General features: G+C 38.5%; 1 protein-coding gene across 1 annotated transcript; it reads left to right on the forward strand.

Moving 5' to 3' along the window:
• The first annotated feature begins 942 nt into the window (after window positions 1-942).
• LOC135484624 (tyrosine kinase receptor Cad96Ca-like) lies at window positions 943-12735 on the forward strand. The gene is made up of 6 exons (XM_064766258.1): window positions 943-1060; window positions 1559-1752; window positions 2219-2311; window positions 2602-2816; window positions 3044-3181; window positions 11371-12735. Exons 1-6 carry the CDS (start codon window positions 943-945, stop codon window positions 11978-11980), a joined length of 1368 nt encoding a protein of 455 aa, XP_064622328.1. The 3' UTR covers window positions 11981-12735.
• The last annotated feature ends 2100 nt before the right edge of the window (window positions 12736-14835 follow it).

Here is a 14835-nt window from a genome sequence, read left to right on the forward strand (position 1 = left end):
ACAGGCTCCTTCAATACTGTCAATGGAAAAGGATGTAATATTTATTTTCTCTGATGGGTCCCCTATAGTTCCCTCAAGTCCTTCTACCTGCATATTTGTCATGATATTTTTTGACTTCTCCATCATTCAGCAGCTCACGATGGAGACAACAGTCGAGGCGAGAACATTGCTATCTACATCTCCATCCCGATCTGTGCGATGGTGGTCCTAATCGTTGGCACCATCTATGGTATAAGACGGCAGCGAAAGTTTTTCCATCTCGAGCAGCAGGGGTCAGCTTTTACGGAATCGTACAATCTGTACAATCAGGTCAGGATAGTTGAGGAGAGGTCAGTAACTTAAGGATACCATAAGCCGGGGTGACATTGGTTCAGAGTGGGGTGAAGTTGTCCAATATGCAGTGGAACCTCCCTTAGCAGACACCTCTCTATTAAGGACAACCTCTCTATTAAGGACACTAGTTTTGGTCCCAACTTGGTTGTTTCCATTCAATTTGACCTCTCTAATCAGGACACCTCTCTATTAAGGACAGCACTTGTCAGTCCCGTGTGTGTCCTTAATAGAGAGGTTCTACTGTATTTTAAACTCTACAGCTTAAACCACACATTTGGGTCTCAATGTTTTTATTGTCTATGTAATGACATGTATTGGTCCACTTCAATGGATTATATACTGATATCAGCTCATTGCTCATTTTTCATTTGCACAGAAATTTTGCACTTTTCTTCTAAAAGTTTTTTTTCGAATTACTGAGCATGCATGAGTTCCATAACCAAACAGGCAATCTGTTGGTGTCAATCCTGTATAATAATCTTGCCCTTGTTTTTCAGCCCTCCAGCTTCCCCAACCAGGGCCGTGCCCTACACTGACAAGTGGGAGATACCCTATGGACTACTGTACTTACAAGATGAACTAGGTGAAGGTGCATTCGGCCATGTCTATATGGCCACGTTGAGATTCTGTGATGTTCAAAATGACAGTGTGACGTTGCTGCCGTTTGCCAAGGATTTGGCAACTAATGGCTGCTCAGAGATGACTGTGGCTGTGAAAAAATTGCATGGTAAGAATAAGACAGTGCGGAGTAGATCTCTTACATTATTTGATACACCACTGGCATTGACATTATCAGTTACAAATTCATACACCACTGGCATTGACATCATCAGTTACAAATTCATACACCACTGGCATTGACATTATCAGTTACAAATTCATACACCACTGACATTGACATTATCAGTTACAAATTCATACACAACTGGCATTGACATTATCAGTTACAAATTCATACACCACTGGCATTGACATTATCAGTTACAAATTCATACACAACTGGCATTGACATTATCAGTTACAAATTCATACACAACTGGCATTGACATTATCAGTTACAAATTCATACACCACTTGCATTGACATTATCAGTTACAAATTCATACACCACTGGCATTGACATTATCAGTTACAAATTCATACACAACTGGCATTGACATTATCAGTTACAAATTCATACACAACTGGCATTGACATTATCAGTTACAAATTCATTTTCTTTCAGAATACGCCGACAAGTGTCAGAAGCAGGAGTTCCTCCGCGAGATCCACTTGATGAAGACACTGGGCAGCCATCAAAATGTTGTGAATATGATCGGGTGCTGTACGATAGAGGAGCCGCTGTGTCTCGTGGTCGAGCACATGCCCAATGGCGACTTGTTACATTATTTGAGGAAGCACAGGAACTCAATGCAGGGGGTAGGTCATCTCAAAATTACCCATATCATCATTCAGCATTGTTTTGACGTCCTGATCTAAATTTGATGAGGCCTCTGCCTCCTCAATGTGGGGGCGAACTCGTGAATCTTGCATTCTCGTTTCAAGTGTGCATGTTGCTGTCAAATTGTTTTAATTTTGTCCCTATAAGGACACCGGCTGTCCCTTCATCAACCCAAACTGTGTGGTCCCTGTTCCGATCTGAGACAAAGCCCAAATTCTCACAGTGCTACTGACGTATCTCACTTTTCATTTTGCAACGGAACGAGAGATGGCAGCACTACATGTTTCAGCATTTTGATCGAGGAGTCTGATGAAGTGTCTGATATATCGCAATGTATATGCATTATGTGACCCATCACACTAAATTTGGTAGTAAGTAGCCAGGACTAGTATTGAGCAATCACTGACAATATAGAATTTATGCCGATTTTGATTGTTTTAACAGGAGGGTGTTCAGGATGGTGATATTTACTATGAGGAGGACCGACTCAAGTATCAAGACTTGTTGTCCTTCGCCAGACAGATTGCTAAAGGAATGGTAAGGGCTCTTTCACCAGACTCTTTTAGCAAACCTTTCATGGCCCCCCCTTTGGATCTGTAACTGGCAACTCAGACCAAAACAATCTATAAGACTACCCAACTGCTGCAGATACACTATTGTGACAATATGGCCTTGATAATTTCGATTCGGAATGAAAGATGACTACTGGGATTGAAAACATACTTTTGTATCAACATTCAAAAAGTAAAGGAAAGGAAATGGCGTCTTGTATCATGCATCCATTCCAAGTGGCCAAGCTCATTATGCCCTTAACTTTCTCCTTTCAGGAATTCCTCTCCCAGAAGGGTTTCGTTCATCGCGACCTCGCGTCAAGAAACATCCTCGTTGGCGAGAACAGAATGGTGAAAGTCAGCGATTTTGGATTGACGCGCTATGTATATGATGATAAAGTTTATGTAAATAGAAAAGGGGGAAAACTACCGCTGAAGTGGATGTCGATAGAGGCCATTTTTGATTTGACGTTTTCAACAGCTAGTGATGTGTAAGTGTTATAGTGACCCATTCATTTTTACTATGTCGGTGTTCACATGCTCATTGGCAGTTGACTTATATGGGCTTTGTGTTATGTGATGTGGAAGAACATCTCACCTACTCCACAAGGGCTGATTTAGAAGGCCTTAGCAGTCTGCTGACCTTATACTCTTTGATCTTGACGATAGACAAGATTAGTCACCAATCTAAAGGTTTAAATTTGTTTTTGTCTTTCAGGTGGGCATTTGGAGTTGTGTTGTTTGAAATTATAACACTAGGTGGCACTCCATACCCGATTATCTCAAACAAGGACTTGCTGCGAGAGTTGAAAATGGGCTACAGGATGGAAAAGCCAGACAACTGTGATGATGAATTGTAAGTAACAGGGATGAGATATTATCGATTTTTGGAGAATTTCCATTTTTTCCCCTCCCAAACATAATTTGTGACAGCAGAAATGGAAAGATGTATACCTCAGCTGTCCGTAGAACTTTGAATTTTTGAAATCGAACAAAAAACAACAATTTTAGAGGCTTATTTTGAAGTTTTTCATATTTTGCATTTTCACATGAATGCTTGTTTTCATTTTTTTTGCTCAGGGCACTGCCATATCCCTGTACAATATACTCAAAATCTGTCTATATTTCTTGAAAATTTAAGGAAACATATGGATTTATCTTGACATAAATGGCACTGTTATCATCAGAACATTCTCAATAACAGCTTTCCATCAGATGATCATGAAAATGTTTTTGACAGTTTTCACTCTGGGGGCAAATTCTGTGTCCTACACTTTGCACCAGATGTCAGCACCAGTGCGTTAGAAAGTGTGAAGTGTTGGCGGTTGCAAGATGGCCAGGGTTGTCCATGGGTTTAGTTCTTCCCACCATTTTGAGAGGGCAGTTGTGCATATCGGGTTAGTTCAGGGAATATCTTCATTGGAATTGCTTTTGAATATACCCAGCAGACATCCAAACAGCCCCACATATATTCCTGGGGCGGCCAAATTCCTTTTCCAACCAAATTTGTTGAGTTCAAAAACTGTCATATCACAATCAATTGTCCTTAATAGGGAGGGTGGTCACTTAAGTCTGTTGAGGGAGTATTTATTACAAGACATTACAGAAACAATGTACTTGAACAACAAAGGGCCTAATGCACTTGTTTTACCCAATGGTTAACATTTCGATGTCTCTGACTAGGTCTTAACACATTTTATGACAAATTTACTCAGAATACTAAACGACGCTTGATTTTCAAGATAAAATCAAGTCATAATTCTTCCTAACCAACATGAAAGGATTTCATCTGATTGAAAAGTGTGAACACGAAATGTGGCCCAGTTTGTCTTCAGTCTACCGTCTGCTTTGAGCCTCCTTGCAAGTCTATCTGTCACCCCCTTTGTTGTCGGGATGTTTGACATTAACCAGACCTCCGCCATAAAGTTCTTCGACAAGCCGAGAGGACATGGTGCGTAAGCAAGAAAGGCAACCGCACAAAAGTAGTGCAAAAACACCGCGGCGGCAAGTTCAACATACTGTTTCATGTAGGGAACTTGTCAAGATTGTGATAAAGACGCATTTGGTTTGCTTTTCTGAACATGCAACTTTGAACTGAAACGCCAGGGTCCATGCTGCGAGGTTCGCCAGACCGCGTGCTGTTGTTGATAATCTGCTGAACCTAGCTTTGCTGAAATCTTTGAACTGGGACTCCTGCAAAAAACACCACTGCACATGATAAGTGCAGAAGCAACATCTCGGTGGTTGGCAACAACAAGTTTTAAGTTTCTAAGTCATGTGAGCATGGCCAAAGGATCTCCATTTTGCAAGTTCTCGCCAGTTCGGGGAGTTGGAAATACCCCAACCTGACCAGAACTGGTGACAACCCCATCGAACCTTTCTCATTTGACTAGGCCATGAAAAATACCAGGGCATAGATCTAGGTCAAGGCAGAAGTAAGGCAGAAGTAGCAACAACTTGCAAAACGGTGATCCTTGCCAGACTGGTGAGTGGTCGAGAAACGTAAAGGGGCAAAAACTTTTTGGAGGTAGGGGTGTTGAAACGTAGGTAGGAAAGAGTGAAAAATGTCCCCTCTTAAATGCCAAGCGAGCAGGCTTGGGTATTTCTGTGTCAGAAAAAACAGCGGAAGGCACGATTCTTCACACATTTTGCTCACAAACTACGCAATTACGGAGGAATTCGATGTATTCCTTAGTATTTTACCGATTCTTTGGATAACACGCAAACGTGTCATAATGTGGTGAAATATCCAGCTAAGTTTTGAAGAAATTTCGCGCATACGTCTTTATTTCAACATCCCACACACCCAATCATGTCACCTTCCCAGAACACCATCTTGAAAACAACCCAGCAGAATTAAAAACGTCTAAATGTTCACCGGAAAACGTCCATTCAGCGTGAAAAGTATTTTGAATGTTATCGGGAAATCTTGAACAATTTTAAAGATAACATCTCGAACTATCCAGTGTGTGACAAAGAAATTATGACGAGGTTTTGCTACATGGCTCACCCAAGCTTTGCTCTTTAATGGCTTAACAATGTTTGTGGGTTATTAGCCTTCTAGGCGAAACACGCCAACTTGGCACACATTTCTCAATTTGCAAAATTTTTGACAAATGAGTAATCTTGGTTGAAATTTGAGAAGGTGGTGAATGTTTCTCGTTTTTATGTAAGAAACACAGATTTCAATTGGTTCTTTAATAAAGCAGTGAACCAGGAGGATGCTACATAGAGCTCCTTTGCTAAGACTTGGGACTGTAATAGGACACTGTAATGAAAAAAATAAATATAGACAAAGAGTTTTTGGAGAAAGGTATTGAATCTGGGGTCATGGGGAATGGAAGTTGTAATTTTAGGTTGTTGAGCCTAGGGTAGGGCATTACTGGGCAGCAATCTGTAATTGGAACCCAGTTTTGGTCGTGAATGCGGAGAGGGTACCAGCATTGGAAACGGCACACCACAGGGTGAACTGATCGTATCAGTCGAAGACCACCAAGGCACCATAATGTTCACGAAAACCAACACAATGAGCTAGTCAAACTAAGTGGGATAATTCATGAAATATCGCTTGGATCGTTCCTGTTCAAATTGTGGTTGAAAATGGGAAACTGTTTCATATTTTCAATCCTTATTCATATTTGGTATTTCAATTAGTGTTGCCAGATTTGAGCGAATTCAGATCATATTGTCAGCCTTCAGCTGTCAGTTTAACCCTTTCTCGGCTAAAGGTGACATCTCCACCTTGGGAAATTGTCCTAAAATTGTAAGATTTATAAAGTTTGGAACACATTAAAACCAGTTGACATGACACATCGTTTAAAAGCTCAAAATGAGCTCTTTCTGTGATGATAACATTATGTGTCTTGTTATTTTGGAACTCTTGTGGCATTGTTGATAGTTGAGCTTCCAAAGGGTTGTAACTTTCTTTGTCCATTGTCAGCCCTCAATGTTAGAAACGCGTCAAAACCAGTTGACAAGACACAAAGTTAATAGCAACATGTCAAAACCAGTTGACAAGACACAAAGTTAATAGCAACACGTCAAAACCAGTTGACAAGCCACAAAGTTAATAGCAACACGTCAAAACCAGTTGACAAGACACAAAGTTAATAGCAACATGTCAAAACCAGTTGACAAGCCACAAAGTTAATAGCAATACTTCAAAACCAGTTGACAAGACACAAAGTTAATAGCAACATGTCAAAACCAGTTGACAAGACACAAAGTTAATAGCAACACGTCAAAACCAGTTGACAAGCCACAAAGTTAATAGCAATACTTCAAAACCAGTTGACAAGACACAAAGTTAATAGCAACATGTCAAAACCAGTTGACAAGACACAAGGTTAATAGCAACACTTCAAAACCAGTTGACAAGACACAAAGTTAATAGCAACACGTCAAAACCAGTTGACAAGACATAAAGTTAATAGCAACATGTCAAAACCAGTTGACAAGACACAAAGTTAATAGCAACACTTCAAAACCAGTTGACAAGACACAAAGTTAATAGCAACACGTCAAAACCAGTTGACTTGAAACTCATTTGAAAGGTCTCAGTGAGCACTTTCTAATGGTAGCATATGTGTCTTTTTATTTTGGATTGAGTATTTCATAGTCTTGTGGCAGTGTTTATGGTCTAATTTTCAAAGAGTTAACTTTGTCCATTACTTACAAACTACCACAGGTTAGCATAACAACCAGCCGATGTTTGTTTAAAAGTAATGCTTTTTAGAGGTTTCCCAGAACAGCGTCTTTCGGACAGGTGGTGAGGAAGGCCAGACCCTCACAGCATTAAAGCAAACCTGTCAGCAAAAATCACCAGCCACTCTAGCTAACTACATTTTTATGACTATGAGGAAAGCTAATGTTTTCATAGTGGTTTGCTCCAGGTAACCGAGCATGAAAAGAGCAATCTTTTGAGTATACAGCCATTAGCCAGAGGGCCACCTGCTTCTCAAAGATGGATGCCCTGCCGCCTTCAAAGGAAAGCAGTGTTTTTGAATGAAACCAGCGCCACTGTCACGGCAGATCTACCTCAATCAGTTGAGGTTTTCCAATGGTTTGTCATACTTGAACATTTCCTTTTCCTGGATTTGCCTCAAATACAAGATGGTCACCCAAAAATGCAAAATGGCCGCTTTGTGACAAAATAACCGTATTCTAGCAAATGACATTATGCACCACTGTTAGGCAGACCAGAGCCGAGGAAATTCTATACTTTAGACATTAACTTTTTCTCAGTGGTTTCATCCCCTTTGAAATAGCTTTCTTTGGATGATTCTGGATTTTGCCTGGAATCCAAAATGGCTACTTATATTAAAGCCAAAATGGCTGCTAGATTACATGATATGTTTTTTTCAGCTATACCCCCATTCAAGCAGAAGTAATTTCAGTGTGCTGTTTACGAGAGACCCCTATTGGTTTACTTGGTGTAACTTAATCTGTCCTACCTGGAGCCTCCCTATACACTCAATTTAAAAAAGCACTTTCTGTGGAGAAAAAAATTATGACAAGTTAATTTCCATCCTCATTGTTTTGGAGGCAGACTTGCTCTAGAATGAATTTGCTGACATTCTTGGTGCTGTGGGTTTTGGACGGATGAATGAAAGGTTGCACCAGATAATGGCAGCAATATTTCACGAAAATATCACCCATCTTGTACTCAGGCCGGTTAAAACATCCTGGTCATGATGCAAAGGAAAGCAATTTGGCTTTTACCATTCACCTGTCTGTGGAATATCATTCACTACTTTCCATTAAGAAATTTTGTCAAAAAGGACATATTCCACTAGACAAGAAGCTTTAGGAATTTCTTCCTAGAAAAATACAGTTTCTGAAAACCAGTTGCTCACAATGCTATCATCGGCTGAGCTGCCATCATAGACAGTTATTAGGAGTTTGTTCAAAGATTTGTTTCATAAGGAGAACATCATCATGTCAGTTTTAAAATGTCGTAGATGAAAGGTCAAAGCAAAGATTTGTAAGAGAACCTTACCAGCAATTTCAAACTTATTGGCTCTTCCTTCATGAATACAACACCCTACCCCCAAATGCACAATAATGCATAGTAATACGTGGCTGCATTGTACTCGCATAGGTAAAGTGCATTACTATGCATAAGTTCAGAATCACTAAAAAGCTAACTTTGCTCCTGGTCTCCCCTTACAACATTATCTTTCATTGATTTGCTCAAAAGGTACAAAAAGGTCTGGAAGGCCTCTCATTTCAGCCTTAGGAATCAAATAGTTACTTTTTGAGCCATGATGGAATCGAAGTAATCCAAACGTGGCCAAGTTCTTTGAAATGAACAAGCTGGTCGCTGCGTGATTAAGTGATAAAGTCCTCCTTGTAGGACTACTTGAACCACACTTAGCTGATTGCCGATTTCAAAATATTTACTTTGGGCAGATAAATTGTTTTGATACTTTAAATTGTACATAGAGGCCTCTAAATTACCGGTTAAACCTTGTTATTTGTTGAGCGTTTACTAGTGAAAGTTTGTTTGACATGTAGTGTAGTTGTGACATTTAGGGCCCCTTAGTGAAAGTTAACAAGTTAAGTAGCCACATATCTGGATATGACTATCTTGTTAGTAAGTAAGGAGGATCAAAGCTATCATCTTCAGAGATTTGTTGAAAATATGATAAACAGTGAATCAACAGCTTAGATTTATCAGCACAAACAGAAAAGTCATTAACCCTCACACACACTGTTCATAAAAAGCTGGAATTTATATTCAGTATACTCGATTGGAAATTTTTGAATTTGGAGTCAAATGCCCACATTTTTCTCTCTTCAGGTATTATATGATGTTGGATTGCTTGGGTCAATGCCTACATTTTTCTCACTTCAGGTATTACATGATGTTGGATTGCTGGAGTCAAATGCCCACATTTTTCTCTCTTCAGGTATTATATCATGTTGGATTGCTGGAGTCAATGCCTACATTTTTCTCACTTCAGGTATTATATCACATTGGATTGCTGGAGTCAATGCCCACATTTTTCTCACTTCAGGTATTATATCATGTTGGATTGCTGGAGTCAATGCCTACATTTTTCTCACTTCAGGTATTATATCATGTTGGATTGCTGGAGTCAATGCCTACATTTTTCTCACTTCAGGTATTATATCATGTTGGATTGCTGGAGTCAATGCCCACATTTTTCTCACTTCAGGTATTATATCATGTTGGATTGCTGGAGTCAATGCCTACACTTTTCTCACTTCAGGTATTACATGATGTTGGATTGCTGGAGTCAATTGCCCACATTTTTCTCACCTCAGGTATTATATCACATTGGATTGCTGGAGTCAATGCCCACATTTTTCTCACTTCAGGTATTATATCATGTTGGATTGCTGGAGTCAAATGCCCACATTTTTCTCTCTTCAGGTATTATATCATGTTGGATTGCTGGAGTCAATGCCTACATTTTTCTCACTTCAGGTATTATATCACATTGGATTGCTGGAGTCAATGCCCACATTTTTCTCACTTCAGGTATTATATCATGTTGGATTGCTGGAGTCAATGCCTACATTTTTCTCACTTCAGGTATTATATCATGTTGGATTGCTGGAGTCAATGCCTACATTTTTCTCACCTCAGGTATTATATCACATTGGATTGCTGGAGTCAATGCCCACATTTTTCTCTCTTCAGGTATTATATCATGTTGGATTGCTGGAGTCAATGTCCACATTTTTCTCACTTCAGGTATTACATGATGTTGGATTGCTGGAGTCAATTGCCCACATTTTTCTCACCTCAGGTATTATATCATGTTGGATTGCTGGAGTCAATTGCCCACATTTTTCTCACTTCAGGTATTATATCATGTTGGATTGCTGGAGTCAATGCCCACATTTTTCTCGCTTGCTGGAGTCAATTACATTATTCAAATATTCAACAAACATTGTATGCCTTTAAACAGATTTTTAAAAACACCTGCGACACAAACAAATGAGGAATGTGCTATGGTCCGTCCCCAATAAGTTAGTTGAATTCCCGACATGCAACTTGCGACAATTTACTTTGTTCATGCCAATAATCAGAAAATGACTGGTGTATTTTAAAAATAAATACCATGTAATTACAGGAACAGACCCTGAAAAAAGTGGTTTAACAACATGTAATGTCTACATTGTTTGCATACAACAGGTAATACAGTTTGCATGACCTCTTCAATATTATTAGTTCTGTATTTTGTCTCAAGATGGCAGTGAGCCCACAAATACCCATGTCAAAATTAAATCGCCAACTATGAAAGTTCACAATATTTTGTAGTAGAATTACTAAGTTCAGGATGTTACGAAATTTAAAGATTAAACTTCTCTCATGTTTTAGGTATCATATGTTGGATTGCTGGTGTCGGAGCTCTTTCTTATTAGGTATAAGATAAGATGTTGGATTGCTGGAGTCAATCCCCACATTTTTCTCCCTTCAGGTATTACATCATGTTGGATTGCTGGTGTCAATGCTCAAATCGTTCTTGCTTTATATATGATGTTGGATTGCAGGAGTCAATGCCCTAATTTTTCTTGTTTTAGGTATTATATGATGTTGGATTGCAGGAGTCAATGCCCTAATTTTTCTCACTTTAGGTATTATATGATGTTGGATTGCAGGAGTCAATGCCCTAATTTTTCTTGTTTTAGGTATTATATGATGTTGGATTGCAGGAATCAATGTCCTAATGTTTTCTCGTTTTAGGTATTATATGATGTTGGATTGCAGGAGTCATTGCCCTAATTTTTCTTGTTTTAGGTATCATATGATGTTGGATTGCAGGAGTCAATGCCCTAATTTTTCTTGTTTTAGGTTTTATATGATGTTGGATTGCAGGAATCAATGTCCTAATGTTTTCTCGTTTTAGGTATTATATGATGTTGGATTGCAGGAGTCATTGCCCTAATTTTTCTTGTTTTAGGTATCATATGATGTTGGATTGCAGGAGTCAATGCCCTGATTTTTCTCACTTTAGGTATTATATGATGTTGGATTGCTTGAATCGATGTCCTAATGTTTTCTCGTTTTAGGTATCATATGATGTTGGATTGCTGGAGTCAATGCCCCAATGATCGACCAGACTTTACGGACCTGAAGCTGCACCTGGACATGATGATCGAGAAGCTGTGTAAGACTGACTACTTGGATATCGATCTTGAGAATATGAAGGCGTACTATAATGCTCCGATCATGGAAGAGGATGATGACGCAGGAAATGAGGATGTGGGGGATGATTTTGAGGATATCTTTGGAGCAGGTGTTGATCTTGAAGTATTGGAAAACAGGTGGCAGGGGTCAACGGTGCGCTTGGCATCGGGAGAAGAGGACCTGACACCCTCATGCAGCTCCAACGAGAATCTCATCATACGCCGAACGTCCCCGAGTACGTCTGGGAACAGTTCCGGCCGAGAAAGTATGGAAGCGAAAGATGATCATTTTGAGAGCCCAAGCGATTTATCAGACTTAAATGATGAGAAAGACAATCCGTGCCCCCTAGTCCTCTGCACGAACCATGACTCGGGACATGTGTCCTACGATATTGAATTGGACTCCGGCCCTGAGAGTGACCTGTATTTGAGTCAGCGACGGTCGATGGGTGATTCTAAAGATGACATTCCATTGTGGGATGTTTGTGTATAGCCAGTAGTGGATTCAAACAAGTCTCTTATTATTTACTGAGTGTTATGGTACGTATTTGATACATTTGGTTTGCAACTTCGAAATGCAGCTGACCCAAGAGATTTTTAAAAAGCACAAATATTATTGTCTGTTTCTTCGAAGTAATGCAAAGGAAAATTCATTGAATAAAATATTGTTAAATTATCACCAACATATTTGTATTTTTTTTCATTTTGCCAATGGTGAAAATTAAAAAATCAGATTTGTCAAATATTTTCTGTAACACACAGTACAAAACAGTATACATCCCCAAAATATATTTCATTCCACATAAAATACATGATGCTTCACGTCTCTTGATCATTTGCATATCTCTTTCCTTTTGAATTTTGACAGTGTATGTTTCTGGTCACACAGTATTATATAGAAATATAGAATTGATATTTAACCACATTGATACAAATATATGTCGTATTAATATCTGCATTTATGATTGTGTCAGTAACTTTTAATCAAAATGGCAGCATATGTCTCGTTTCAGAAGGAAGTAGTAAAACCCAAAAGTACTCTTCTTCCGCAATACAAGATTTGGTACATGTTATTAGATGTTCTTTATTAAGGAAGAGTGTCATGACATAAAAATGGGGCAGCAATAATGTTGTTGGAAGACTTTGACAGAGGGCATTTCTTTGATGCATCAAATAATGCACACACTTTACAAACTGTTGGTGGATACTTCTGAGTGTGTATCTACAGATTGCCCTCTTTAGGCAGCATATATGATCGGCCATGGAACTCGCCAGAATTTGATGAAAAATGCTGGGCAGCCCGCTCTTTTTTTCCGGCTCCTGGCCTCGCCCCTGTTTACACTTCTTGCCGCCCGAAGTACAAAGTCTAGTGTCCAATGTGACCTATAGGTGTGCTGATGGCAGCAGTCTGATGAAGGTCAAGCAATTATGAGGCTTTTCATTTTCACCACTTATGGACGGCTAGCTGAAAGCGAAGGCTGGTTTTACTGCTTTCTTCAGATAATTACTATTAACCATGTCAACTACATAAACACTTTGATAATATTTTAGACAAACAAACTATCTAATTTATCAATAAACTACTATTTGTGTCAGTATAGTGTGTGTGGTTTGTAACATCTGTATAAATTTGAAGTCTGTGGTACGATTTTATAATATCGTAGAACTATTAAATGAAAAGCGTTACAAGTTCTTGGTGACCTTAATTGTGTAATTACCAAGCGAGGACACATTAAGGTGTAGGTTTTTTACCTGTATAATCCCAGTTACATCCTATGCTCTGTTAGGTCTGCTGCTCTGAATGCTGCATGCAGTTTTGAACTCTGGTTGCCTACATATTACTGTGAAAGCAGTCTTACGCGCAGAGTTGTGCACAGGTTTCTTGCAAGTTACGAGTACATTGCGCGTAACACACGCAAAGTGAGGGATGTCAGTTGAGATAGGAACTGCATAACAAAAAGTTGAATAATGCTTTTAATCAGATAGAATGTCAATAATGAAAAAGAACCAAAATTTCCATTTTGGTCTGTTATGTGATTGTGATTTTAATACTTTGTTGTCGAGTCACCATAAAGGACTATGAAATATACAAGTATGTGGTTTATATATATAAAGTGTCGGCCTAAATGTGGAAAGTAATTATATTATGATGTACAACTCAGTACACTGCTATAAAAGGGACCACTTTCATACACTCTTCTATATAAAAATCTTTGAAAAGTTGAAATCTATCGTGTTTGAATTTGTGTTGTTGTTCAAATCATCTAAATCCCGGTAATCACCTATTAGATAATTCGTGTCATTGTAAAAGTATTACAGAATAACAGAAATACTGAATTATGGAATTATGGAATTCAGTTGGTATTGTTACGAATTTAGTGATTTAGAGCATAAAGTTGGTGATAATTTGAAATAGAGAAATGATGGTACAATGAAGGTGTGAGATTATTTTACCTAAGATGGCATTGATTTTAAAGGAGAACTGTCTCGTGATGTTCCAGGCCGGTACTAATGATGGTTACGTAGTCCTTAGCTAGGTGGTGCTACACAGTTTTGCTTTAGAAAGTAAAAAGCTTTGAAGAATGAGTGTGCACATTGCTTATGCATAAATGTACGCTCGCTGCAGAAACTTCGTAATTATCAGTAGTGCCAGTTCAACATTATCTGGTGACACTTTTCTGTAACATTCTGTAAACTCATAACAAGATCCAGTTCATGACACAACAAAATTCATACTGTATTAAGATGTATATGGACACACTCTTTATGAGTGATATAAAATGCTTCTTTTTTACTTTGATACGTTTTCAGTACAGATCCAATTGTGTTATTGATTTGTCCTATCACAAAATGCTTGCATTGGTGCCAACTTTTAATTATTGATATCATTAGTGGCATTTTTAAGTTTCTTGTAAATATGGATTCATGACTTTTATCACACATGTAACTGTTTCTTTAAGACACAGTTTCCCCACAATTTTATGTGGCATCGTTGGGTGTACTGAGCTAACTAAAGTTTTACCAATCAGGATATTAATGAGCATATTTAGATCTGTTTGTAAACTTTAGTCAATTCAGTACTCGGTGAAATTGTAAGGAAAGGTTGTGTAAGGGAAACAGTTATCATCAATCTTGAATCCGTAGAAGAATTTTCAAGTTAAAATTATAAAAGACATTTACATAAAATCCTTATCTCATGTATAAGTTTTCAGTTCCAAATAATAACTTAAAAACGTTTTTGAGATGTAAAAAGAATATATGTAAAGCTACGAGTTCAGCTTTGCTACTTGCATTATTTCATGTTAAAAAATTTGATTTTGTTAAGAAATTTATAGGGATGTTTTGTGT

Source organism: Lineus longissimus, chromosome 3, assembly GCF_910592395.1.
Source record: "Lineus longissimus chromosome 3, tnLinLong1.2, whole genome shotgun sequence".
Taxonomy (NCBI): Eukaryota; Metazoa; Nemertea; class Pilidiophora; order Heteronemertea; family Lineidae; genus Lineus; species Lineus longissimus.